This window comes from Podospora pseudopauciseta, chromosome 1, assembly GCF_035222475.1.
Source record: "Podospora pseudopauciseta strain CBS 411.78 chromosome 1, whole genome shotgun sequence".
Classification (NCBI taxonomy): Eukaryota; Fungi; Ascomycota; class Sordariomycetes; order Sordariales; family Podosporaceae; genus Podospora; species Podospora pseudopauciseta.
The window spans coordinates 414,060-441,609 of record NC_085892.1 but is presented as its reverse complement, the minus strand read 5'-3'; the positions used below and the strand labels follow the sequence as shown (position 1 = coordinate 441,609).

Genomic DNA, 27,550 nt, shown 5'->3' with positions numbered 1-27,550 from the left:
GTAGGATGGAGAGTGTACACTGTGATTACGCACCCACATGTGATTCAACACTCACGATTTGGCCGACCCTCCTTGAATCCAAAATAGGACTTGAAACATATGAAGTTGGCTCTGGAAACACTCCGACCAGCAGCTGCAGGTTGCTATGGTGGCTTGGCCAGGATTGTTCACACCGCAGACCTTGAACGTGACGATCTGGTAGCAACTTTCATGAATACATATCGAGAAATATGAAGTTTGATTGGCTTGATGAACTACCTGGAGCCCGGGCTACTCATCTCGGACAAGGCTACACGCCATTTCTTCTGAGGCACTGTATTCACCGGCTTGCCACATGTTGGCCAGGTGTGGATTCGAAAGCATATCAGAGTTGATAGCTGTCGGCAAGCGACCTACCTGGGTATCTGCATCGATGAAAGGCCGGTGATCCGCCACAGTGAGCAGGTCATGATACAATTCTCCCCGACAGATCGCTAGGAACCGCAGGTCGATTCCACTCATATCAAAACAATCACTACACTACTTCATACCATCTCTACCCTTGGGGCCTTCCCTGCAAACTTTAGCTTCACGACATGGCCAAACCTCGGTTAGACATGCCAACGAGGCCCTGTTCTATCTCGTACCGCAAGACGCCGAGTCCCGAAAGATTGTCGAAGAAAACCCATCCTACCAATATCAATACAAGGGCATCGTCAGCCTGCAGGTCAAGGCTGGAAACAAGTCCAACTTTGCTGGACGTATCTTGTCCATCGGCAGACTAAAGCAGCTGAGTGACATTGTGCTCTACCTTCGTGGGCTGCCCGACCAGCAATGCTCTTTTAAGCTTTACCCATCGGGAGAGCTGATGCTACAAGATGCAACTACAGGTTGTCACACCAGCATCAGGTGTACGCATTCACGTGGAAACACAATCGACAAAATACCGCTTACAAGGCGATCCTCGTCGTCGAATGTTATACCAATGGACGGGAGCCTACCGATCATCATATGGCTTACATCGCTGATATCTTTCAAGTTTGTATGGGGTGACAATGTCCTGAAGAACGTTGATGCAGCCAGAAAGTCCCTTGCTACGGTTTCAGAGGCACATAGGAGGGGGGGAGGGACCCATTTCGAGACCCAGCGAACTCTAAATCCTACAATGATCAAGATCGAGCCCCAATGCGCCGGTTGTCCCCGTCGACCTGGACAAGAAGCCACTGCGCCAGATTCACACGTACAAGGTTCTTGGCGAGGGTGGTTTTGATAAAGTCTCCAAGGCCGTGAATCTTGCTTCGGGTATCCTGTATGCTGTGAAGTAATGCAAGAAGAGAACGAAGAAGAAGAACTTCAAGTGGAAGTTGAACAGCTTGCCAGACTCCGCCACGTAGGCTTGCACGCTTGTGACTCCTCTCGGCAATGCAACCCACCAGGTACGCTAACATGGAGTGTCTGCAGCCCAACAATGTCCAATTAGAGCATCACCAGGGATGGATCGAGGACATGGTAGTCCAGATCTTTCCCCCCCTTTATGATGGCAGCTTGACGAAGCTTCTTCCAACACACCAGTGTGGAGGCAAGTTCCGTCCCAACAACCCTCATGGCTGGGGCGCTTCATCGATCAGGTTCTGTCTGGTTTGGCTTTCATGCACGACAAGGGAATCATGCACCGCGACCTCAAGTCAGACAACATTCTCTAGAGAAATCCACGGCAACTGGATCTCCGCCTACCTTTGTCATCTCCGACTTTGGTCTTGCTACATCTGTGGTGAACATCAGAGATGTCGGAGGCACCCTCGTTTGCCTCGGGCCCGAGGCAACACGGGATGGCATCAGGACAAGGGCCACTGACGTCTACGCCTTTGGTTTCATGCTGCTGGAGGTACTCGGACGGTACTGCCCCGACGAGGGAGATGTTGCCCACACCAAAACTATCGTGTGGAGAAAGAAGCTGGAGACAAATGTCAAGCTCGAAAGTCTGAGAGAAAAGTGCAGGAAGTATCAAGATAGGGCCCCACTGCGGAATCCGTTCCTAGCCCTTTTTGAGCCAAGACACGGCCGGGTACAGTCTCTGAGTGATTTCAGAGTGCTGCAGCCATCTGTTGAAGGCATCCTATACGAGGACCTGAGAAAGAGGAGTGCCGCAGCGATGGCTCGCCTTGAACTCTTGAGGGATTATGAGCCCAAATTGCTGCCGAGGATAAGATGGCGGTGAGGAGAAAGCGTTGAGAGCTCTTGCGACAGTCTACGGACCGGATATTCTTTTGGGACCATAGAGAGTTTGGCGGTCTGTACCTTCTGAATATATTAACTATCAAATGATCGAGCTTTGTACTCCCAATGGGGGTTAATTCAAGACCGATGCCTCAAAGCAACAACAACCAGTAGCAATTAAGAGGTCGACTGATACAAAGGAGAATGGCCGGTAATAATGCGAAGCATGTTGATACGGCCAGCATCCATATGTCGTATCTTGAACGGGGATACAACTCAAAACCTGACATCAATCCCGATGCCACCATGCGCCCGATTCATATGCGCGTAGCAGTCAGCCCCTGTCCCAAACGTCTTCAAACAGTTCCAGCAAATATGAGTACCGCAGCCGCCACAAGTCATGTGGTCGCACCCGTCCGTCTTTTCCATGGCAGTCTTGCACTTGGGACAATCCTTGATCCCCAAGCGCTGCTTGGCTTGCTTCAGGGCTATGTCCCCGCCAGACGAAACAAACTTGTGATCGGCACAAGTCATGCCCTGGTGTGATACAAAACAGGTGGTACATACTGGGGTGAGGCAGCTGGGACAGGTAAAGGTGCCAGTGGCGGCGCGGTAGATTTGTCCGCAGTCTGGGGTTGGGCAGTGGCGGAGGGCGTCGGGCCGGTGCGAGACGTAAGACTTGAAGGACGCTTGGAGCATGTCTTCGAATAGCTGGGATGATAGATGGTCTTGGAGAAAGTTGAGGGAAAGGGGTTGCTGGCATTTGGACGAGCTTCCTTCGCATTGAAGGATGAAGTTGGTGTTGTTGCAAGAGGTTGCAGAGGTGCAGAGGGATTCGAAGCAGTCGGTGCAGTAGGTGTGGTTGCAGGGGGTGGTGAGCGGATTTTCGGGTTCCATCCAACAGATTGAGCAGTCTTCAGTCATGGAGGGTTTGGCGGTGCTACTCTCGGTGAATTCATTCTGGGCTTTGACCATGTCCATGGCGAGCTTGATGTCTTCTGTTGATCCCGTCACTACGATCTGCTTGGGCTCTGAGACAACATTCAAGGTGGCCTTGCGGCCGAGAATCTCGGCGATGGACTTGAAGCCACCTCGTAAGGCCCAGGCAAACTGGCCTGCGTCCAGCTTGATGATGTTGGCGGTTGACGAGTCCTGCTGGGCGATTTCTGCAAGTTCTGGTTCGGCTTCTTTGCATTTGTCTTCCGACCCGAAGAGATACACCCGCGATAGTTTCTTGTTGCGAATGACCACGATGCCGAAAAGCTGCTCAAGCTCCTTTATTTTCTGAAAGACCTCGCCGTTGACGGTGAAAGCAGGGGACCAGATCGGTTTGCCTTTGTCGGTGGCAAGACGTCCTTCCAATATCTGCTCCAAGGTACGCTTTGCTTCCGCAACTGCCTTGTTATCTTCACCTTCAAACTTCAAGGCGCGTGAAGAAGAGAACTTGGCAGGCTCATAGGCAGCCAGGTACACCTTTTTTGCTTGCCACATGGGGCTCTGCTCCTTGATGATGGGTTTGATGGCTTGATATATGCGTTCTTGGACCTTGAATCGTGCTGAATAGATAGCCTGGACGGTGAGTTTGCCCTTCTTGTGGAATGGAAGCTCCCATCCGTTCAGCATCGAGGCCGCTTTGGCAGCATCGCCGTCGTCCTGGAAGCGAGCCTTCACCTTCGCACGCTTTCCACCAAATACGGCGTCCTCCCACCATTCAAGTGGTCCAACCTCCATCAACTTCGACTTGACAAAAGCATTCGCCACATCAGCATTGTATCTAAAGCTCGGGGTTCCAGTCTCCACGTTTCTAGGCGACATGTTTGCCGGGATGGACTTCGTAACATCGTCTTCGGTGGCTTCAGCAGGGACTTCGGTGAGCATAACTGTCGTCCATGCTTTGCTTTTCTTGGGTGCGTGGCTCGTTACAGTCATGTTGAGAACCTTGTACCTCCCACTCGCGTACTTTTGGCGGATTGTCTCGGCCAAACCGTGCGATGTGAAATTCAGCCAGACCGTCTTGAATGGGCGGTACCAGGAGCAGAGCACCTTTTTACACTCGACTCTGTGCATCCCAGATCCCCCCGGCATAGGCGCGTTGATTTGGATCACTTTGATGTCGTTTCCAAGGGATCTTTGGCAGTCTTCTACAGCGCTCATGAGCCGTCTCGCAAAGGCGGGATCCTCTACGCGGACATCAGCGATACGATGGGTTGGATCAGGGCTCGGTACGAAGCGTATTTCATCAGGGGAGACGGCGAATCCGAGCTGGCGGAGAGCTTGGAAGATTTGACACAGGGTACTCGTTTCCGGCAGCTGACTGATGCGGACCGCGGAGAAGTCTGACTGGAGAGATGCCTTCAAGACGGCGGCGCCGTGTCCGAACTGTATGACAGCTCCACCAAGCTGGCGCATCCAGTCATCGGGTCTGTCTTCAGGTTCATCCTTCCCATTATTAGCTGATTTTCCCGGCATATAAAGTACATCATTGTTACCTTCTCTGGAGCAACTGTGTCATCAGTTAAAGACTCTTTGGTATCCACCACAGGTGGTGGTCTGTGAGATTCGGGGTGAGCAAAAGAGCAAGTGTCTCCCTTCAAACAGGCTCCTTTCAGGTAGAAGTGGCAAGTGATCTTGGATGTTGGAGCTGTGTCATCTTGATCGGCAGTGGAAGTTGACCCGGTCCCTACTAGCTTGACAAGCACTGGATCATGGAAAAATGAGCAGGTGCTCCCATTCCGACAGCGTCCTTGGGTAAAGAATACACAGGGCTTCTTCGCTGCCTGCGGGCCAGCTGGGCGCAAGGGGAGCTGGGTTGTTTGTCGAGGCATGTTCACACTCAAGGATATCTCGAGACTCTTGGGCAACGGAGGTGGGCTCACGGGTTAGCACTGGCAGGGAAAAGAATGAAGAGAGTGCGGGGTATGTCGTGTATAAAGCATACCCTTTAGGTAGCAGCACTGAGGCCCATCATGCTCCTTCTGACTCGTGGATAGCTGCATATGCGGCACGCTTCATCTTTTCAGCAAACAGCGAATCGAGTTCCTCCAAGTACCTGAGGACCTTGATCATTGGTTAGTCATCAGGCAAGAAATACGACACTTTACCTGATGTCCAAACTCTGGTTGCTAAGACGTTGAAGGAATGACTGGGAAGACGGGTGAACGATCAATTTGATCAAACATTTTCTGGTACAGCTTTCCAGCCTTCCTTTTCCACCTCACCTCGATGGCTCAACTTAGGGAAATTTAACATGAAAGATACACAGAGACTCCAGGTCAAACGATTGATTGGTCCGGGCAACTCGACCAGGCGTCCAGCCGCAAGCGTGGCACGTGCTTCCAGGTCGCCTGCCTCGTTCTCAACTCAACCCCCTTCAAAACATTTACTGTTGAGTTCATCAAAAGCCAGGTCAACTTCACCTTCAGCTCTTCCACCACCGTTTCCATTTACTCCAGTTTAGAGACCGTAACATTTGTAAACCCAAGGCACCATGGACACTGGACCCGATGTGTCCGATCCTCTCTTTCTAGACCAGGTGTTTGAAAGACTTTTGTCTTAAGCTTCAAAGATCCACACAGAGAGCAGGCAACAGTCAAAGGCCAAAGCTTGGCAGAAATCGCTTGATTCTGTACTCGAACGAGAAATGGGACATTCGCACATGATACAATTGGTAGAACAGTTAACCCAACAGGTCAACGAAAAGCTCGAGATTGCTTTACACGACTCACCCACCCAAAACGACTCCGAAACATTCACCAAAGTCTTTCTCAAATCTCTGGAAGGGAGGCTACGTTGTCATATCGAAAGCTCGATCCAGCGGGCGTGACGATCAGTCCCAGGCATCCTCACTACTCCACTCCCGTGGCCGACGCACAAAGCAGGAATAAACCAGTCCGAGCTAGATGAATCCTTTCCAACCAGATTTACTCATTCTGTTGGTGCAAGACCACGTTACCAGATAGGTAACCTCACCCAGGATGCTTTGGGAGAATCACTGCGCTACAGTATTGGCAAGGCCTATGAGTCTGTAGCGAGTGAAACTGCTCAGCAAACGGTGAACTCAACAATCGAGACCAATGAGACACAGCCAGTGCAAATTTGGAATGACACCAAGCCACATGAATTTGAGCCCTTCGTCGAGAACTCGTGGAATTATACCTCGAGATCTCATGACGAGAAGGGGTGCTAACACACTTATTTCCAATTCGCAGCCGATGCCATCCGTAACTACGAGTACATTTCCAGCAAGAAGACAATCATTGGTGGAGTGGAATCCATCTCTCCCGACGGGTTGGCAAAGATGAACATCCAAACAATCAATTCAAGGGAAATGTAATGCCGATTCTGGCAGAAATATCTGCTGAAAACGGAGGAAAATTGCCCTGTGGTTTTCTACATCTACTCCCTTTAGCCATTCGATACCCGCTTAGCCGCTAAGCGCCAACAGAAAATAAATATGAAAAGTTAAAAATAGAACCGGGCGGCAATCATTACGGTACATACTTTATTTCCAGCTCTGGCAGGATAAGGTACCTTATCAATTTACTATAACGCATCTATTGATACGTAACTGCACATTTACTCCGAGTTTCTTATAATCGTTATATTTTCCACTTATATTCGTTAACGTACATGATAAGCGAGTGAAACAGATAAGCGAGTGAAACACTTTCTACCAGTCTACCACAACTAACCTCGATTGCCATACAACAACATTAAGAACCAACTATAATAACATCAGAAACAGCTGAGTCTGAGGCATCTGCAGCCTCCTGGCAAGTGCGCGCATTATGGCCAGGCTTGCCGCACACACCACAGCACCGAATCCTCGTACGAGCCCTCCCTGCACCACTACCATCTGGCTGCGTTTCTTGCACTGCCTCCTCACGCACAGCCTTCTGGTCCAGTAGATTTTGTGCATCTTGTACAGTAAGTAATCCTCCGAGTCGCGCACGTGTTCTTTTGGCTCTCCGACGCTTGCTTAGTGCCTCGTTGGCCTTGCGGAGTGAAGAGTTCTCTGCACGAAGGAGAGCCACCTGGTACATCACAACCGTTGTACTCTTAGCAAGCTGGTCTACCGCAGCCAACATTGAAGTCGGAGAGCTATTTTGATGGTTGGCAATGCGAGTCTTGATGAGCGTTGACTGTGAGTTGGCTTCTCGGGGGTTGTGTGGTGTCTGGAATACCCAAGGTTGTGGAGTGCCGGGCCGTGAGGTCGGGGGTGTTGGCGTACGAAGCTTCACATCCAGCTTGGAAAGCACCCTCTCTGGATCGCACGGCACAAGGCCCTCTGGTAGTCGTATCTACGCGTAAAACGCGTACGGAGCTTTGGCTGGCGTTTGACGAAGTTGTACGCCCAGCGTTTGCCGACGGGAGGCGCTTCGCGTTCGCGTAGCAGTTGGTTGGCCATATCTTCCACACCACGCAACCTTGGTGGAAAACCTCGCGTAGAGAGCTCAGAAACATATTGAACAATAGCCTCCTCTTTTAATTGCGTGAGCTTTCACGAATTGGGCGTAGTATCTCGTCGTGCAGGCCTGCCGTCGCGTCGTCGCATAAGTGTCGCGGGGCTAACGCTATAGATCTTCGCTGCAGCCCGAAGACCAAGAGTATGGTCATTTTGGAGAGCTTCAAGTGCAAGATTAATTCTGGCCTCGTGGGAAGGTAAAGCCATGGTTCGTTGTGGAAGAATTCAAGGTTGAGGGTGGAGGATACGCGACGCGGTGGAAAGTGTTTCACTCGCTTATCTGTTTCACTCGCTTATCATGTACGTTATAACTTATTCTTCCTTTGGTGATGGGACTAAATATGACCCCTCAGCCCCTGAACCCCTGAATCCCTGGCACCAATGTATAAGTTGGACTGAAGCTTCCGGTTGGCAGCCAATATAATATCATATGGCGTATTCCAATGGTGTGCTTCATGATGTTACCTTACTCAACACCATCACCCTTAAAGTGCCAAGTAATCCTCCTAACCTCCACACCCTCCCACTCCTGCACAATCTCATACTCCCACTGCCCCTCCCCCTTGATCTCCTCCTCAGCAACACTCACGACCAACCCACACTGACTAACACTCCCTACCGGCAGAATGCCCTCCCGGAACTCGAGCTACGAAAATGCGAATACCTTGCCCTCCGCGCCATGCTGCGTCATTTAGCAGCCACGGGCTTTGGCGCCGCCACGACGAAAGCCGGACTTGTCGACCCGACGCTTATCACTCCTGCCGCCGCGTACTGCTTCACGCTGCTCAGCGTGTATAAGCTAAGCAACGTGATGCCCAAGCTCCGGGTTCTCCAAAAGGAAGTCGAGCGTCGGTGTTTGACACCCATGAATCCAAAGACAAAGGATGGGCTCGAGGCCCTGGCCGCCGTGACCTTTGGCCAGCTCACCGGCGGTGCGGTGGGCGGGGACTTGGCCGTGGCTGCAGGCTTTGATAAGCTGGCCGAAGAGACCATGAAGCAGACGCTGGGCGAGGGGATCACGGGTTCGTCTGGAATGCTACTAGATCAAGAGGTTGCAGAGAAGATGGAGGAACAAGCCAGGGCTACGGCAGAAGCCAAGACGCACATAGCTGGTGCTGGTGGTCCGCCATTAAGTGGCTGTACCCGTCGGGGGGTGCATACTAGGATATTGTGTGACAAGTGTGGGAATTCTATTGATACAGCGTTCGAGAGTTATTCCCGTGAGTTGCCTTATCGCTTGATTTATAGCCACCGCTGACCGTTGCTCCGAGTACAGACTGCTGCCTCTGCGGTGGAGGTGAGAACTACGACGTCTGCGCGTCTTGCACAGACAAGGCCTCGTCGCTGGCTTGTGAAACAGGCCATGCACTCTATCTCATCAAGCCAGAGAATTCGCCCGATATCCCAAAGAGCAGGAGAAGCATTGTCGACGGTCTAGCTTGCCACTCATGTCATTATGGCATCGATGATGCCGACTTCTACCGTGAGTCAACTGTCGAACTTTCTTTTGCTTATTTCTTCATCGGAGGAAATCAAGGCTAATTTCGAAACAGAGTGCCAATCTTGCAACAGGAGACTTCCCGAATTTGACATGTGTCTAGACTGCTTCCGGAACAACAAGACTTGCCCTTACGACCATTCGTGGGATAGATTTAGACGGGAGCATTCGGAATCCATAGGTAGCAAGCTGAACCGAAAAACACCATCCCCGAACTGAAACACAATCTGACCTCTCGCCACCAGGATCATCTGCGATGACAGCCCCAACCCCCCCGTCCTCGCAGACACCCATGCAGACGAGGCCCAGTTCACGCTCGAGTACCCCTACATCGACGGCCCGATCAAGGTCGACATGGGCATCAACTTGAAGTTTGGGGAGCAGGTGTATGTTAATTACAATTCGACCTGGCTCGACACGAGCACCATCATGGTTGGGATGAGGACGTTGATTGGACCCAGCTGTTCGTTTTACACGGCCACGCACCCGGTTGATCCGTTTCAGAGAAACGGGCTGAAGGGGCCCTAGGCGGGGATGCCGATTGTGATCGGGGAGGACTGCTGGTTTGGGGGGAGTGTGACCGTGCTGGGTGGTGTGACGATCGGCAGGGGGGTTACGGTTGGGGCTCTGAGTGTTGTTACCAAGGATGTTCCTGATTTTGTGGTTGTGGTTGGCAACCCCGCGAGGATTGTGAGGAGGTTGGATGAGGCCATGGAGAGGTGGGAGAGGGGTGAGAGGATTGGGGAAAACGCGTAAGGTTCCTGTTGGTTGGAAAGACAGTCTGGATCATAGCGTTGGAGTTAGACCAACTAAATCTTGGATAGATAGACCTGAGCCTACTAAATCTGGTTTGAAATTCTTTGTTTATCTTTCTCATCCGGCCATCACTTCTTTGGCTTTTTCCACGGAATAGACCAACCGGACTTTGAGTTGGACGCACCAGTCTTGGCTTCTTCCGCCTTCTGTGCCTCCTCCATCTTCCTCATCACCCCCTGCTGAAAGACCATCCACCTTGCCTCTATCTCCTGCTGACTAACCGCCGGTCTGCCTCCGAGAGGAGCAGTATCGGCATCGTTCTGGCCGTTGTATTCTCCCTCCTTTACGTTTAGAATTTGACAAAGCGATTCCGCCTTGCCAACAAGCCACTTTCCATGCACCATACCGAGCTTTCAATGATCCGGTAACGAAGCAAAGCCCAGATAACCACCCAAAAAGGCCCCGGCAAAGCAAACATTCGTATCTGCATTCCCTCCATGCATTACCAGTTCCGTGATCAACTCTTCAAACAACCCCACACGGTCCAGTACCCCACGGCCCTTCCCAACCGCCATCCTCAGCAACACTACCCCCGCACCCAGCGTCTTGTAAACATATCCAATCCCCGGCTCCCCATCCAGCCTCAACCCCGCAAGCCCATCCTTCCCGCCATAATATCTATCAAACTCGTCCAAGTCGAACCCTTCCCCCAAACTTCCCACACTCTCACAGTATCACCTCCTCCTCCTCCCAATCACCCCATCAACATCCCCCCCAGTCCTAACCTCCCCTCTCACCACCGCCCGAACCAGCCCGCTTCCAACCACACAAGCAACCACGCACCTCGGATCAACATGCGTCGCCCTCGAAATCTCAGCAGCAAGCTCAAAACACCTCCCCTCCCCCTCCCAAACCGTCATCAGCCCCACCACATGCGTCCTCATCAAACTCCCGTTCGGCGCAGCCATCCTCTTCGTACCGCTCTCCCAATACTCCCTCGCAGTCCCCTCAGGGTCGGAATCGAACCCCTTGCTCATCAGCACCGTCCCCATCAGCTTTCCTAACCCCAATGCATGGTATCCAGCGGTTTGAACCCCTGAGACGCCCAAATCCGGAGCCGAGAGGCAAAGTCTGCTTGGGTGGGGAAGACGTGGTTGGCGGGGGTGGAGTTGTGCAAGAAAGAAAGGAGGAGGAGGAGGGAGTGGTCGGTGTCGTCGGTCAGTGGCCGGGTGTAAAGGGGGCGCGGTGGCGGTCGAGGCGGAAGGGGGTGGGGGTGGGGTGGAGGGTGAATTGGGCTGAGGGGTACGAGGATTTGGATTGGGGGGAGGATAGGTATTCGGTGTAGAGGCCGATTGTGTCGCCTAGGGCTGAGCCGATGAGGACGCCGGTGATGCGGTCTTGGAGGGTGGAGTAGAGGAGGTGGGTGAGGGATTGTTGCTGGAGGGAGTTTGTGGGGACATTTTTACCTCTACCTTAAGATACAGTGATGATCTTGAAGGTTGGTGTTCATTGGAGATACCTGGAGCTGCAATATGGTGGTTAAGAAGCGTGTTTCAGCGCTGGTGAGGCAACCTGATCAGCCTTCGGGGCTGTGTTCTTGGCATTGCAAACCAGCCCAGAGCGGGTTAGCGCTGTCTATATCAACTTGGTTGGAGTGATACCCAATGTACATGGACAGCGAGGAAGAAGCGATACTAAGCAAAGAAACGGAGGACTAATGAGATGTTTCTTGAGGTAGCTACCTATGCCAGAGAAGGTGGTGTATGAAGGTGGTATAATAGACTCCCTCGCAAATGTCAAATACAAGACTCAAAGCCTACCATGATTAATATCCTGACTCATCACTCCGAATGAGCTTTTGGCCAAAAGTGCGCAAGGGTACACCAAAGGATCCAAAACCGTCCCGGTTCGAGACACCCGCGAAGCTTTTCAACTTTGCTAACGTCGGTCTGTTCGAATGCACCCCTCAGCTGCTGTAGAACTCGTAGGTTCCCCCTTAGCGGACTGCCGCTGTAGCTGTGCCATAACTTTGGTGCTGCTGCCACCAGGCCGCTCCCAGCGGCGCCCGCTGCGGATAGCGCTGTCACGACAGGATATTGATGGGGGACCGCAATCGCAGATAACGCAAGACACGCCGTGCTTTACCATATTGTCAGCATGTTGTCTTTTAGTGGAGATGAAAATGCTGCCATCATACCAAGTGACCGCGACAGCAGATATGGCGGGTTCTGACCGAGTCTGCTGGACGTAGGTGAGCGTCCCCTCCATCATGAGGATATCGCGAATGGCAGCATCGGCCGATATCTTGAGGCGCGCTGTTTGCCTTGCAGCAGACGAATCTTGCGCATAATGGGCGGTGTCTATGCGCCATACAGTCAGTTAGACGTTGGATAGAACAGGGTATCGACTTGCCTCGTGCAGACACTGTGTTCACTTCGACAGGCTCCTCAAAATCAAAGTTGTGATACTCCAGGTACTGGTTGAGATAGTATACGGCTGATTGTCTGGCGGCTTCAAAATCATTCCAGATTGCCTGTCCGTCGGGCGGCGGACCGGATCTGGTCTCGCCGTCATTATCGCCATAGGTGAAGCCTCCCGCATTAGTACGTATCAGGCCAGCGTGTGAGTTGGCGCCGCCGGCAATCTCTTGCTGCGAAGGCACTAGTGCCCAGTCTTCGCCATCGTGGTTGGATCCATCGCGTTGGCTCATTTTTCCTGTCCTGGTAGTAAAGCGGGGAGGGAAAATGGAAGACAAAGTGTTGATAGAACCTGGAAGGGGGGGGGATTTGGGAAGGTAAAGAGATGTCTTACTTTTGATTCTGCGAGCAAGAGCGGGAGTTGTGACCTAACCTTAATGGGGTCAGGCGGCTGGTCCTTTGCCGGATCAACGCTACCTATTGGCTGGAAAATTCCGTCAGCCACATGCGCGGGGCGTTGTTTAATGGCTTTAGGGCGTTTGGGGAGGTCGCATTTTGGGCCAGCAAGTGTCAGTATCCGCCGTGGCATCCAGCGGATTTCAGCTGATGCAAGCTTGTGCAGTAACAGTTACGGCAGGATTTTGAGCATCTATCTGATAGCCAGGACATCAATCAAAATATCATATCAGGCTGCAGGATTTGACCCCTGGCAATGTGGCTTGCTCAGCCATCAAACACAAGCAAAGCCGCCCCCCAAATCGACTTATGGAGAGCGTATGAGGAAACAGAAACCACCTAGTCTTGAGGCTGGCTGCCCGTCTCAAAAGGAGCCGGAAGGGTTAATGTGGCGTACCCCCCAGGTAATGTCGTCGACGGGAGGTCAATGTCTCAGGCTGCGTCCCCCGTGATTCCGTGGTGGGTGTTGGGTTGATATATTCACTCTGTTCCTCTCCTAGGTCTTTGAAGTGCTGTTACCCTTCTGGTATTCAATTCTGGTTTTGCTTCTCCCGAGTCATACTTTACCCATCGGACAGCATGTCACCATCAAAGCCCTGGGATCATCGACTTTTGGTGTGGAGATACAGTGACGGTGGCAGAAACGACAGCGATAACGAGAGACTTGCTTCCTTGATCACCTCGTCGAGGCCCGGTCTTACCAAGTGGGAAGTGCGTGCAGTCAGCGTGGATGATGACTGTAATAGTTACCGTGACGAATACGTGCCACTTGAAGTGAGTGTTTCCTTTGTCCCATCCTTCTTCGTTCCACCGCAGTGGCCCTAATAATCTCTAGGTGCTTTTTTGCCCTCGTACTCGAAACCTGTGCAGCACGTCCACCGGTATGAAGGAACTCCTAGAGTTCTTCAAGAGAACCCTGCCAGACCTTCTCAAAAATCTTGACGCCGTGGAAGATATTGGTGGGGCGCATCAAATCGTCCTCATTCCGGCGGGTCAGGGGCTCGACGAAAGGACCAAGCAACGAAATACACACGTCAAAGTGCTGAGGTCTTTGGCTGCCCAGCCCGGCATTCTGATTGTGCCCGGTGTGGTGACACAAGCCGATATGTAGGTCCTTGCTCCGTAGAATCTGAACTGACAGCTAACCCGGAACGGGATATAGATGCAACATCATCATGCGTGTGGTTAAGTCGGCTGCTATTGGCGCAGATATCGGGGCGAATTTGGCCCTGGAGCTACCACAGGCATGGAAGAACCGACACTCAATGGAGAAGTTCTTTGAGGATAAGATCAGTCAGCTATATAAGCAGTCTGCTACTTCGGAGCAAGCCTGCTCCGTTTCAAAAGATGGACCTGGTGACCCAGGGGCCCGGCTTGCGAAGATATGGACTGAGGCCACCCCATGCTTGGACGTAACGTCGACCATCATCCGGCGCCTCAGCGATCTCAAGGGGTATGTTGACGAAAAGCGCGGTACGTGGTTTACAATCTCTTGGTTTCCCTCATAGCATGCGGCTTGGTTGTAACTGATATAGAGATTATCCCCTAGCCCTGGCGCCTCAGCAGATTTATGAGACTATGATAGCAGTGCGAAACGCCAGCATCTTCTTTTCTGCGTATGGTGCTCATATGAAAGCTATCGAGAAAGGAGTTATGGATCTCAAGAGAGAAAACATAGCAGAATATGTCGGCGCTCCCATTGTTGGTGGAATCGGTGGTGCAATCGTCGCTGTCCTGTGCTTCGGTTTCGCCCTTTGTTTCGCCATCCCGACTGGGGGGGTGTCGTTGGGGGTAGTAGGAATGGCCGGTGGTGCGGGCGGCGCAGCGAGTGCCACCCTGGCACAAGAGCATTCGCTTTACAACAAGTTCAATAAGCGTGTTCAGACTTGTGAGTGAGACCAACTGCCTTAGTAGTTAGGGTACTAACAACCATGTTAAGTTGCTCAAAAGACTGTAGCGCTAGACAAAGTGTTGAGGGAAGCCAATGTGGCATTCACGGCAATCTTTTGCACCGAGGTGCTTCACCTTTCGATAGACTCGAAGGACCTGCAGCCCCAGTACCGAGATGATATTCTTCACTCCCTTGGCGTTGATATCAGGAGACTGAAGGCAGAAGACTATGCATACAAACACGAGCTTTCCCATGATAGATTGAAGAGGCTTTTTGTTGTGCACGGCGAGTTTGAGGCAGCCTGGGATGCTGTCATGCAGGCAGCTAACATGACAGCCATGTCAGTTGTTGACCCGACGAAAGGGCAACTCTTGGTCAAACCTCGCAGTGAGGATGTTGCAAGGGTGTCGACACTGTCAGAAGCGTCGACATTGGTAGGTAGCCCGATATCATCCGAGGATGAAAATTAAAGAGACTGGACTGGATTATGACTTTATTTCACTCTCTCTGAAGAATGGAAGGCCTTGGGAAATGGAAGCATGGGAGAAAGCACATTGAATAGGTACATGTAGAACGCTGTCATCAATTAATTTTGTGGATACACTCAGTCTCGTGAACCATCTGATCGCATTCTACTTAGCCATACTTCCGGAATGCAGTCGACTTTTTCCCAGATCCGGAAACATCTTTAATCACACCCTCTTCATCCCCGTCAATTACTTGCTCGCTGTGCAACCGCAGCTCTACCCGACGCTCCTCAACCTCATCTTCACAAACCCTGGCCATCAACCTCCATACCTCCCATTTATGCACCCCAACCCCAGTATTCTTCAGCAAATCACTCCCCTGACTATTCATCGCCAGCGTCATCAGCTCCCCGAGTTGCTCCCAGGCACTACTCCCAAACCCTCGATAAATACACGCCGTACCCACAAAATGGATCAGCACAAGAAGCACATGAAGCAATAGAACTCCAAAAGCAAGTTTGACCGACAAACCCTCAAAGTTGTACCGGTAGATCAGCTCATGTCGATCGACATCAACCCATGCGTAATCTTGGATCCCCTCCTCTCTGAGGACCTGTTCGAGACTATAATTCTGCCCTCGATACAATTCACCCTCGACCACGTCAAATCGGAAAGGGCATCAACAAGATAAATCGCCAACGACCTCGACAGCGCTCGATACAACTCCGAATCCTCCGCCCCCTCAGCCACGTAATCTCAGATACGGTCATAGACAAACCTTGACCCGCTAGCCGCCCTGCTGCTGTACTTGAGTCCATAGTTTGAGCTGCCTCCCGGTGCCATGTACAGCGAGTTGTTCAGGCTGTTCAGCCAGGGCACCGTCAGATGTATGACCTCGTCCAGGTTGGCGGATGCGTTGAGGGTGGAGTTCCTCATGGCGTAGGAGAACTGGGGGACGTCCCCGTTGGAGTAGGACCAGACGTCGGATTCCACCCAGCGGGCGTCGATGAAGCAGAGGGCTAGGAAGGTCCCGGTCAAGTTGTACCGCGTCCAGAAGGGGGCTGATGCCTTGACTGGAGCGTGGCTGCCGAAGTCGAGGAAGCCGAAGTGGGCTCTGGAGGTGTAGGCCTCGTCGAGGAGCTCGTGGGGGATGAAGAAGGTTGGGTTGCTACGGTAGTAGAAACCGGGGGTGAGGAGAAAGTTGTAGGGAGCCTCGGCGAGTGTGTCGCCTCGGGGGTCCTTTCTTGGACGGCTGGGGTCTGTACACTGGATGGAGACTTGCGGTTGCTTCAATGGGAGATGTTCCCCCCTGCTGCTGGTGATGGTTGCTGTCTCTCGGTTCTGTACGGCCTCGGATTTTGTCATGGAAAAGCTATCCGAGACTACAGCAGCGGCATACTTCATTGGCGTTGTTGCCGCGACGACAGTTTGCGGGATGTAGATATTCCCCCAAGAGATGGATGTGCTTCCAGATGTGAGATTTGCAGGAAGACCTCGTGTGCCACGAGCGACATTCGCCAACCAGGACCAGTCGATGCTATTCGGGTTGCTATAGTCCCAATGGGCACATCTTGACGACATTCTGTCGCTGGTCGCGGGACAGTAGTCCGGAACATGCGCCCTATTCATCGTGCTGGGATACACGCTCTCGAGGGGTCCCATTGAATATGGTCTAGAGGTCCCAGGAAGCGTCCTCCACTAGCCAAACTTTGGGAGCATCACGATACCCGAGCTTGCACCACATAGGGCGGCGATAAGGAAGTTCATCGTCATCAACAATGCCATCCATACAGCCGACAAAGTCAACCAGTGGATTTGCGTCAAAGGTGCCAGCAAGACGAGCTGAAGAGGTAAAACGGTCAGCTCAGCTGGAACGGCGCGGTGAGATAGCCAAAAGGGATGCCCTGTGAACCGACGAGCTTCCGTCGGATATTGGCGTAGAGGATGTGGAAGAGTGAGGCGATGATGAGAGATTCGTGGATCTTGTGTTGGGCTGGTGACCTAGGAAAGTCACTGGCTGCGAAAATGAGGCCAAAATGGCCAAAAAATGGTAAGCAAATTGGTATTACAGTAGTTGGTTGTTGGTTTTAAAAGTAAACAGTAAGAAAATCCAGCCCCAAGAGCAAACCGGTGTGGGTCTGGGAAAACCTGGGCCCTTTGGTGCCCCACACCCCCCTACAGACAGCACACCGCCGTCCAAAATGAAGCCATCGCCAATATCCTCCGAAGCCCAATATACGCCCAGATTCTTCCCACTTCCTTTGACTCCTTTGCCCAATGCCCTAGTGGCCTTTTCCCCATACAATACACGTTCTCCTGCATATCTCAAACCGGAAAATCTCGCATTCCCAACAGCTGCACAAACTTTGCGTGCTTTTCCCTTTGTAGTGCCTTTGTGAATCCATCCGCCGGCATCTCCAACCCAGAGATGTGTTGAATACCAAATCTTCCTTCCTTCACTTGTTCACCCACCCACTTGTACCGTATATCGATACACCGGGTCCTGGCGATATTCTGAGGGTTCAGAACTGTGATCTCGGTGTTCTTGCTGTCGGTGTACAGCATGTATGGTCTTGGCTGTGGCACACCACAGTCTTCCAATATCTTTGACACCCACTGCAGTGAATACCTTGTAGGCGTCAGGTTGGTAAACTCTGCCTCCGTCGTACTCAGGGCGACGAAGCTCTGCTTCTTACTCTTCCACAATACTGGCCCACCAGCCACGAAGACGACGTGGCCGCCAGCGGACTATCTCCAAGGTAAGACATCCGCGTGTGAGGCATCTGCGAATCCCACAAGCTTCATATCTTCTGCCGAGAACTCGGAGCCTCCCAGCACAATCCACAGCTTCCTGGTGGCACCCAGGTACCGGAAAAGGTGCTTCATCAACTCCAAGTGACGTGGTGAGGGCCCAGAATTGCCCCCGCAAAGGCGGTTGACGGTGAAAGTGATGTCGGGCCGAGTGCCGGTAGAGAGCCAGTTCAACGCACCGGTCTTCTGAATATACTCCTTCACTTCCGCGGTCATTTTCTCCCACGTAAAAGGGAGTTCCAGCTTGGCTGGCCACGGCGCAGCCACGCCAGCCATATCCTTGTAGCCGAACTTCTCGAGTAAGGCGTCGATATAGGCCACCTGGGACAGGTAGACCTGCCTCTTCCTGCGGTTCCTCACGATATCAAAACCCAAGAACCTCTTCGGCTCGCCCAGTTTCTTGATGCTATACTTGCTCTCCAGCCCGGTGGCGATATCTTCGATGATTTTCGTCGTAGGCGCTGATATAAGCAGGTCATCCACGTACAGGACTACCAGGGCACCTGTCTCTTTGTGAAGGAACAGGCAGAGGTCTGATGAGAGGGTATCGAAGCCCAGTTCAACCATCACAGGTTTCACTGTCTCGCACCAGTAGATAGGTGACTTCCTCAGGCCATATAATGCCCTCTTGAGCCCGCACACCTTGCCCAGTGGCTTCCCCAGGCCATCTAGTGGTCGTACGTAGTACTGTGCGGTGTCAGGGATTTTGGCGTTGAGAAATGCCATCTTGAAGTCGTATTGAAGGCACTCCCAGTCCTTCACGGCTGTAATAGCCCAAAAGCATTTGACTGCTACGCTGCTCACCACGGCGGCGTAGACGTCCTGTGTGGCTCAGAAGTCCCTGTCAAAATTGCCACACACCACCCACCTCGCCCTGGCCTTCACCTCACCCGTGTGAGGGTCCATCTTCTCATCGTATACCCATTTGCTCGGTAAGATGTTGTACCCTTTCGGCGTATCAACCAGCTCGTAGACGTCCTTTTCCAACAGGCCGGCGTCCTGCTCCTTCATGGCAGGCAGCCAATACTTATTGTCACGGCACTGGCTGGACATTGACGGACAGGTGAATACTGGGCACGTGCGGGCCACGGGGAGCATGTGGGACTCGAGCTGGTGGTCAAAGCTTTGCCCTGTCAAAAAGCCCTGCTTTGCAAGCACTGTCGGAATTTCCTCTCTTTTCTTCTTTAGCTTACAATTAAATCAATTGGTATGGTATAACGGTTGCCTTGTCTGAGAACTTACCTATCAAGCCGTGACAAAGACGAGAAGTATATAATCTTATATTTCTTTAATATATCGTTTAGTGTAAGAGGTCCTAGTTCTGCTATACCGTACTCCAGGCTAGCGAATAACTTAAGCTGGTTAATTTGGACATTTCGAAATCAAACACATTTTTTCCAAGCTGAAATTGACAGGAGGGTAGAGTGGAAAAGGCAGTGCTGCTCCTAACTACACACCCCACCCAAGTCTAAAAGCGGCAATACATTTCCCTTGACCGGGAAGAACACACTGAGGGATCAATTCGAAAACGAATTTGGCTATGATCTCAGTCATGATTCCTCGGACTGGAAGTCGATGGAGGAAGATCAATCCAACCGCAAAGAGAGCACATTCCGGAGGTTGTTGGTGAGGCTTGTAGGCAAAGTCTTGCTTGTTAGAGCGACATACACCGAAGCTGAACGACGCCGAAGGTGGGTCGACTTTGTTTCCAAAAGACCACCCAAAGAAGTCTCGTTCTTGGTCGATTCTCTCGTGCGTTTCATCTTGGCGCTTTGTGGAGGGGCGCTTGTTATCGTTCCGATTGTCACCATGGTTCTCTTTCCCGGGACTTGCGTTGTCTCATTGTCACGGGGGTTTCGGTTCTCATATTTGCCGTCGTGGTGGGATTTTCGCAGCAAACTTCCAATGTCACGGCGCTGGGGGTCACAGCTACCTATTCAGCTGTTCTTGTGCTGTTTCTGGGGTTGAGCACGGAATCTGAAGGTGGTGGTATCGCGAGGGGGGCATCCTCGTCTTGAAAATGGTGTTGTTTGCATGGTGCTTTGTCAACTTCTCACAGTCATTTCGTTTCTCGACGCATAGCCTCGATGGATCAACAACCTACTAGCTTTCAGCTCCTTCAATATTTCATGCCAACTCAGCGTGCTGCGAGATCCTTTCAACATGAAGCAGGAGAGGTGGGGTTACACCATCCTGGCTAAATGGGGGTTGGTGCGTGTTGTGCTGCGTGGGAACAGCTTCAAAGTGGGGGCTTGCCTACCCCTGTCTAGGCCGCATCTCGTATCTCGTATAACCCGTACTTCGCATTGCAGGAGAGAGACCAACAAGGTACATAGTTGTACAGCATCAAGCAGCGCTTGTTTAATTTCTCTCCTAGTTGCTCCCTTGTCTGATGACGTTGTCATGGAAAAGTTCCAGCCAATTCCTCCCTTTCTGAAGCCATTGACTTGTTTGCCAAGCATCCAGGCTTCCTCGGGAAAACCAAGGGGATGTTCTACAAATATCCAGATAATGCACCTTGACTGAGTTGCTGTTTCCTCTTCAGGCAGCTCGACAACTTGCAGCAACCCTGAGTCGCAATGGGAATTCTAAAATATTTGGCAGTGGCTGGCCTTGTAGCATCCACATCCAGTTCGAGCCTTCCCGATGTCTGCACGACGGCTTTTGTTGAATCGTCTCTTCCGGCACCAGACTTCTTCCCAGGACTCGAACTAATCGCCGGTTCTGTCACAGCCCAGGCTGTCACCAACTTCACTGCTCCACCAGACAGCACCCATCCTGGCGCCACCGGTCGCGACTTTTGCAACGTCACTTTCGCCTACCGCCATGTCGGCCGCCCTACTGACCGAGTCAATCTCTGGCTCTACCTTCCAAGTCCCACCCAGTTCAAGAAGCGTTTCCTGGCTACAGGAGGAGGAGGGCTATCCATGACTTTGGGCGCACGAGGACTCGCAACTGGTCTCAGCTATGGCGCTGTCTCCATCACGACCGATGCCGGCTTCGGCGGTTTCGACTCCGACCTCAGCCGTGTTATCCTCTACGGCAACGGCGCCATGAACTACGATGCCCTCATCGCCTACTCCTACAGGGCAATGCACGAAATGACTGTTCTCGGCAAGGAGCTTACCCGCAAGTTCTACAATGCCTCCAACTCGACCAAGATCTACTCCTACTTCCACGGCTGCTCCGAAGGTGGGCGCGAGGGTATGTCTCAAGTCCAAAAATACGGCACGACCTTTGACGGAATTTCTGTTGGTTCCCCTGCGTTCCGACATCCTATCTTCCACTACCACGGCCCTCTTTCTCAGCGCAAGCTCAACTACTTTCCCTCTGTTTGCGAGCTCTCACGCATCACCGCCGATGCTATTGCCTTCTGCGACCCCCTCGACGGCAAAACCGACGGCGTAGTCGCACGCACGGATCTCTGCTTCGCCCGCTTCAATGCCTCGTCCTCGATTGGAAAACCCTACAACTGCTCCGCTGTTCCCCAGCTTGGCCAGCCACCCATCGCCGGCACTGTTTCCGCCAAAGCCGCCGCCGTGGCAGCCGAGACCTGGCGCGGCATGTACGACTCCAACAACAAGCTCATCCACCCATTCTTTGCTCCCTCGGTGGAGTTTGGTGACTCTATCACAATCCTCAACCCCGCCACGAACCAACTCGAGCCGTTCCCCAACCCTCTCTCCCCAGCGGTGGTCAATTTGCTGATCAAGGAAGTCTACTCTCCTACCTTGCCCCTGGATGAAGTCAGCCCTGATATTGTCCGCGAGTGGGTCAACGATTCAATGGCCAAGTACCTTTCTGGCATCTATACTCTCTGGCCGGATCTCACGCCGTTCAAGTCCAACGGTGGAAAGATGATATTCTGGCATGGGGAGGCTGATGCTGCGATTCCGGCGGTTTCATCAACCATGTATCAAGACAAGGTCAGGAAGACGATGTACCCTGGTTTGGGCATGCAGCAAGGTTACGCCGAGATGTCGAAATGGAACAAGCTGTTTTTGGTGCCTGGAGGTGGGCACTGCGATCCTGGGACGGTGGATCCTCTGGGGGTGTTTAAGCCCAACAGCGCGGCGTGGCCAACAGAGGTGCTGAAGAGTTTGATGGAGTGGGTGGAGGAGGGGAAGGATTTTGAGAGATTGGAGGGGATTGTGCAGGGCGGTGAGAAGAAGGGAGAGAAGGAGGGGATTTGCGGGTTTCCTCTGAGACCTGTTTGGGGCGGCAACAATGGAAGTGATGGCAAGGGCAGGGGGAAAGGAAAGGGGAAGGGTAAGGGGCAACAGCAAAGTGAGGACGAAGAGGAGCTGCAGTGTGTCTTTGACCAGCAGAGCTTCGAGTTCTTTACTCCTAAGCTGGACAGTTTTTTGGTGGATGCCTATTAGTTTCTTTTGTTGGGCCCGCCGAACGGGATCAGGGGTCTGTTTCTTTTCTCTTGGTCAGGTCGGACTTTGGGTAGACGGCTTCTTTCTTGAAATTCTTTCTTCATTTCTCGGTGCATCTACCTCACCATGTACATTCAGCTAGACAACAATCGGCCAAACTAAAAAACATATGGCATGATTTCTGTCTCCGATCATTGTTCGAGATGATTCTCTCGGTGCCGTGTCTCATTGTCCAGATGAGACAATGCAAAAAGAAGTTGGGACTCGGATACCGGGAGTCGAACCCGGGGCTGTTGAGAGAATAGACACTTCTGAGAAGTGAGAGTCAACTATGTTACCGCTACACCATACCCGATGAGGATGGTTCCGATTGGATCGATGACTTTGTGAGCGGATTTTGGGGTTGTGTCGAAGAAAAGTGTGTCCCTGTCACCCTGTGTCGTGCTGTATTGTGTGCGTGTGGTTTGTTTGCCCTAGGGAAAACTTTTTGGGGGGTGGGGACCAGAAGTGGGCACCGAGCGGGCCCTGGATGGGCTTCTTCAGCTCAGCTGCATTGCATTGCATTGCATTGCCGGACCGTAAGATGCAGGCGGTGTCTTGGAGGAGACAGCTGTTGGGATGTGGAAAAGGCGACGAGATGTCTGTTGGCTGAAGTGACTGTCACAGTGTCAAGTTTGTCCGGACTCCGAACAAATGAAGGGGACGCCGCCCACACACACCTCACTCAAACTGCCAACAATTGACTGCATCATCCTGCTCGCTCTCGATCGGTCAAACTGTTTTGGTTCCCTTCCATTACCGTTACATTTTTTTCGACATGGGTAGGTGGTGGACGACCCTGAATTCGGGGTCTAGGGAGGGTTTAATCGACATGATAGAGTCTGTGCTCACTCACAAAATTATCGAGTCCTCGGTTGAGACACGGCAGGGTGATTTGCCCATGGTAAAGGTACTTTGGTATATGTGGTCTGGAAAACTGGCTGCATTTTGGGGGCTTGCGTGGTCTCATACACACGTGATTGGGGCCAAGGTACATGAGGGAGGCTCTACATCATCTCATCATCCCATCATCCCATCATCCCATCATCCCATCATCCCATCATCCCATCATCCCATCATCCCATCATCCCATCATCCCATCATCCCATGTGAGTCAAGGGCCATCGAGGTTGTATTGACAACACGTTCCACGTCACATACCGGGCAACTCTCGGCCGGACACACAAAGAGAGTAGGTGATTCAACCACATTTCGCCTCAACAGAGGGATTCGGGAATAATGTGATGGTTGATGAAGGGAAGCTCAAACTCCGATTGGGAGGGGCGTAATCATCACCGCACAACACAAGTCATCGCCGTCCTAATTCACGAGCCGTCAGATGATCGGCGCACCCACCTCTGTGCGTGTTGGATGTAAAATCATGGCAGACCCAGCTGAGCGGTTGTGGCACAACGCCCGAAAATTCCACCGGAATGGTCGCCGACGATGTGGGTCGGCTGCCGTGTGTGACTCCGGAGAAACCATCTCCGGGCTGGGCCGAGAGTACAGTGTGAGCAAGAGAAACTCCGACGTGCATTCCTGAGCCTCCAATGTATGGTTTACTAGATTCCGGCAAGTTCCGCCAACTCCATAATACCACACCGTCATCATCATCATCATCACCGTCACACACTCTCATGTCGGCATATGGCGAGGGAGGATGATACCAGATAGGAAGGAGGGAGTCGGATCAGGAAGCCCTGTGGTGGAGAGGCAATGAAAGGGATCCAGAGTGGTGTCCAGGTTGGTGGTACAAATAGTGCTGGGTGCTGCCTTTTCTTTCATAGAGGGAATATCAACCGTCCTTTCTTAACCAAGTTGTTATTCTTGCTTGTCTAGTGACCTCACACATATATCTCCACAATGGAAGACAGGACAGTAGTTGTTTACGGGGAGAAGGACTGGAAGAAGGATGAGATCATCGAGACCAGGATAGACCTCTCCTATCCAGTATCACCAACAGATTCAGACCTCTCCTCCCTCCCCTCCCCATTGAAAGAGAAAGCAGACCTCGAAGCCCAGACCACACCAGAAGAGGAACCATTACGAAAGCGCCTCGGCTTCATCCGGTACACAGCCCTCAACGTCTACCGCCGCCTATTCACCCTCGCCTTCATCGGCAACATTATTCCTCTGATCATCTACCTTGTCAGAGGTGCCGAGCCTCTCGACTTGGTCAATGCCTCAGCCATCAACCTCGCCGTATGTGGCCTCTGCCGGCAACCGCTCGTCCTCAACCTACTCTACCTCATCTTTGGTTCTGTCCCGCGTTCAGCCCCGACAACAATCAAACGCCTCGCCTGCCGCATTTTTCACCTCGGCGGTGTCCATAGCGGCACTGGCGTCGCTTCCCTTATCTGGTACATCGGATTCGCGGGCACCTACACCTACCAATTCAACCCCGCCACCGCCAACCCTATAAGCATTATCGTCCTAGCCCTGATCTACTCCGTCTTCGCCCTCCTCCTCTCCATCATCGTGGTGGCCCACCCCACCATCCGGAGAAAACACCACGACGTCTTCGAGCTAGTCCACCGCTTCGCCAATTGGGGAATTCTGGCCCTCTTTTGGGTAGTAATCTCCCTCCTCGGCACACAAGAACCGTCCCTAGAAAAATTCCTCCTCAACCTCCCGGCCTTTTGGATCTTGATCCTCTTGACAGCAGCCACAATCCACCCCTGGTTGCTCCTCCGCAAAGTAACGGTCACTCCTGAACCCCTTTCCCCCCACGCCATCAGACTTCACTTTGATCACACTACCGTCAAGTTTGGTCAAGGCATCCAAGTCGCTAAGCACCCCCTCAAAGACTGGCATTCTTTCGCTTGCTTCCCCGACCGCTTCGATAATGTTAAGGACACCGCCTTAGCAAATACAAAGTTCAGCTGCATCGTCTCGCGGGTGGGCGACTGGACCAAAGACACTATTATCGCTCAACCAACCAAGCTGTGGAAGAGGGGTGTGCCGACGTATGGATTCGGGTATGTCTTTCGCATGTTCAGCCGCATCATCGTTGTCACAACCGGCAGCGGGATCGGGCCGTGCCTGTCCTTTTTGGCGGATGAGAACAGGCCTAGTATGAGGGTATTGTGGCAGACGAGGAGCCCGCTCAAGACATATGGGCAGAGGACGCTGGATTTGGTCAGCAGGATGGACCAGAACCCCGTAATTATCGATACGAGCGAGAAGAGGAAGAGGGAGGAGATGCTGCCGCAGGTGTTGAGGTTGGTCAAGGAGTTTGACGCCGAGGCGGTTTGCGTGATTAGCAACCCGGCGGTGACGAAGGAGGTGGTGTTTGGGTTGGAGATGAGGGGGATTTTGGCGTATGGGCCTATTTTTGACAGTTAGTTTGGCGGTTGGAGTTTTTGGTTGGCTGGTTCTTGTGCATATTTTGGTTTTGGATTTTGGGATTGGAAATTGTAGTTATTGGCCTTGTCATTATGGGTTGCTCGTTTGGGATGGCATCTGGAGAAGGAGGCATGATCCTGTTGGGAGGACAGGGTATTGTTTTATTTTTGAAGCGTTTCGGCAGGAAGATAAATTCAGCTTCTGGAATTACTTTAAAGCTTCGCAGTCCTAACCAAGTGCAGAGTGCTGAGAGGGGAGAAGCTATGCCTCTGCTGAGATCTTATCTCCGATAAGGCGTGATTGGGGGATGACGTCAATCCACGTTGGTGCAGGGGCACATCAGACTTGATATGTGCGCCGTTTGGGCTTCTTCCGTCCAGAATACAGATTGAACGCCCAGGAAAAGAGGATAATCCAAGACAAGCGATTGATGATAAGAATTGCTTTGTTGAACAGCCACGTAATCCACCAGATCAGCTCAGCCATCCCACATTACTAATCACGATAATTGTCGGGTGTGGAGCCGGCATGTGCAACCCCGCGCTGGAATTTAAGAGGCCATCACCCCGCTATCTCAAAAGGCTTCAGTGACGTGACAAGGTAACTTACTGACTTTCAACCCATTAATGCGCGCCTTTCGTCCTATAATATCATCACAAAAACTCCTCAGACAAGTCACAGCCCGCAAAATGACCAGCAGTACCTTCCGCTACCTCGACCCAGCCAGCATCACCGCTGGTGTAGCGCCATGGGCCAAAGTCGACGTCGACCACACCTCTTACAGCCGTAAAACCGTCACCAAGGACGTCACCAACTTTTCCGACTGCCTGGACATCCACTCCAAAGTTGGCTCCTTTGGTGCCGACATCGACGTAGCCGGCTTCGCAGTCTACCGCTCCCCCTCCGCCACCACCCCAGAAGATTTCGAGGACGACAAGACCGTCCGCACCAAATACTACGCCGAGGTGGAAGCCCTCCTGAGAGAAAGACTCCAGCACAGCGGCCAAAAGATCAAGCGCATCGAGATCTTTGACCACACCATCCGCAGGCACGACCCCGGCGCCGCCCGCCAGCCGGTCCAGCAAGTCCACGTTGATCAGACACCCAAAGCTGCCGAGGCCAGAGTCAGGCGACATGTCACTCCCAAGGAAGAAGCAGATGCCCTCCTCCAAAAGCGCTACCAGCTCATCAACGTCTGGAGACCCATCAGCCACCCTGCTACCGACTTTCCCCTCGCCGTGATCGACTACCGCACCACTGCCCCTGAAGATTTCGTGGCTGTCAGCTTACTTTACCCCAAGCGCGACGACGGGGATGACGACGACAGAGGCAAGGAAGTCCGGCCGTCCCAGGAAACACTCGACTCGCTTGAGGGGTATGAAGTCAAGGGGGAGACATATGGTGTACTGCCCAATGAGTCGCACAAGTTGTATTACATCAAGGATATGACGCCCGGGGAGGCCATGTTCATCAAGTGCTTTGACTCCTGGGGGGATCGGTTGCCTGGTGGGAAGAAGGGTGTTGCCGGGCTGACGCCGCACACGGCTTTTGTTGACCCCCAGACGCCTGAGGGCACACCGGGGAGGGAGAGTATCGAGGTGAGGTGCTTGGTGTTTTATGAGTAGATGGTTGACGACAAGGCTAAAAAGGCGGGTCGGGATGGGAGATGTAGATTGAACTGGATATGATAATGGGGCAAGATGTAATGAAAGCAGCTTTGGACTTCTCACTTTTGAGTTGATCATTTCGGACAAAGTACTCCGCATTAATATTGCAGTTCTTTTTGCTGATCCCGGATATCTCCCGCCGGGTAAACAATCCATCGCTA

At 52.3% G+C, this 27,550-nt stretch overlaps 7 protein-coding genes and 1 non-coding gene across 8 annotated transcripts; 4 read left to right on the top strand and 4 right to left on the bottom strand.

Moving 5' to 3' along the window:
- Positions 1 to 575: 575 nt before the first annotated feature.
- On the top strand, positions 576 to 1,304 carry QC763_0001410 (uncharacterized protein; the record flags this gene model as incomplete). Its single annotated transcript, XM_062905058.1, is given in 3 exon segments — positions 576 to 589; positions 595 to 888; positions 1,154 to 1,304. Coding segments are annotated over 3 exon segments (459 nt in total).
- Positions 1,305 to 2,233: 929 nt separating this feature from the next.
- Positions 2,234 to 5,443, bottom strand: QC763_101040 (uncharacterized protein). Its single transcript, XM_062906647.1, has 2 exons — positions 4,686 to 5,443; positions 2,234 to 4,635 (listed from the first exon to the last, which is right to left on the bottom strand). Exons 1-2 carry the CDS (start codon positions 5,019 to 5,021, stop codon positions 2,473 to 2,475), a joined length of 2,499 nt encoding a protein of 832 aa, XP_062769520.1. The 5' UTR covers positions 5,022 to 5,443; the 3' UTR covers positions 2,234 to 2,472.
- Positions 5,444 to 15,314: 9,871 nt separating this feature from the next.
- On the bottom strand, positions 15,315 to 16,774 carry QC763_0001390 (uncharacterized protein; the record flags this gene model as incomplete). The annotated part of the gene is given in 3 exon segments (XM_062905056.1): positions 15,315 to 15,758; positions 15,797 to 15,900; positions 15,910 to 16,774. Coding segments are annotated over 3 exon segments (1,413 nt in total).
- Positions 16,775 to 20,535: 3,761 nt separating this feature from the next.
- Positions 20,536 to 22,338, top strand: QC763_100020 (uncharacterized protein; the record flags this gene model as incomplete). Its single annotated transcript, XM_062906540.1, has 1 exon — positions 20,536 to 22,338. The coding sequence occupies one exon, from the start codon at positions 20,536 to 20,538 to the stop codon at positions 22,336 to 22,338; it is 1,803 nt and encodes a 600-aa protein (XP_062769518.1).
- A 263-nt stretch (positions 22,339 to 22,601) lies between these two features.
- Positions 22,602 to 22,693, bottom strand: QC763_0001370. Its single transcript has one exon. It is a non-coding gene; the product is annotated as a tRNA-Glu (tRNA).
- Positions 22,694 to 24,240: 1,547 nt separating this feature from the next.
- Positions 24,241 to 25,722, top strand: QC763_100030 (uncharacterized protein; the record flags this gene model as incomplete). The annotated part of the gene is made up of 1 exon (XM_062906541.1): positions 24,241 to 25,722. The coding sequence occupies one exon, from the start codon at positions 24,241 to 24,243 to the stop codon at positions 25,720 to 25,722; it is 1,482 nt and encodes a 493-aa protein (XP_062769517.1).
- A 653-nt stretch (positions 25,723 to 26,375) lies between these two features.
- QC763_100040 (uncharacterized protein) lies at positions 26,376 to 27,545 on the bottom strand (the record flags this gene model as incomplete). Its single annotated transcript, XM_062906542.1, is given in 3 exon segments — positions 26,376 to 27,000; positions 27,013 to 27,089; positions 27,453 to 27,545. The coding sequence occupies 3 exon segments, from the start codon at positions 27,543 to 27,545 to the stop codon at positions 26,376 to 26,378; spliced, it is 795 nt and encodes a 264-aa protein (XP_062769515.1).
- QC763_0001350 (uncharacterized protein) lies at positions 26,412 to 27,347 on the top strand (the record flags this gene model as incomplete). The annotated part of the gene is made up of 1 exon (XM_062905055.1): positions 26,412 to 27,347. One exon carries the CDS (start codon positions 26,412 to 26,414, stop codon positions 27,345 to 27,347), a length of 936 nt encoding a protein of 311 aa, XP_062769516.1.
- Positions 27,546 to 27,550: the final 5 nt, after the last annotated feature.

What these genes read in the sequence shown, in the direction of transcription:
- QC763_101040 (XM_062906647.1), bottom strand. Translation starts at nt 5,021, where the DNA reads ATGCCTCGACAAACAACCCAGCTCCCCTTGCGCCCAGCTGGCCCGCAG. An exon ending in ACACAGTTGCTCCAGAGAAG is followed by an intron (nt 4,636 to 4,685) that starts GTAACAATGATG and finishes AATAATGGGAAG; the next exon opens with GATGAACCTGAAGACAGACC.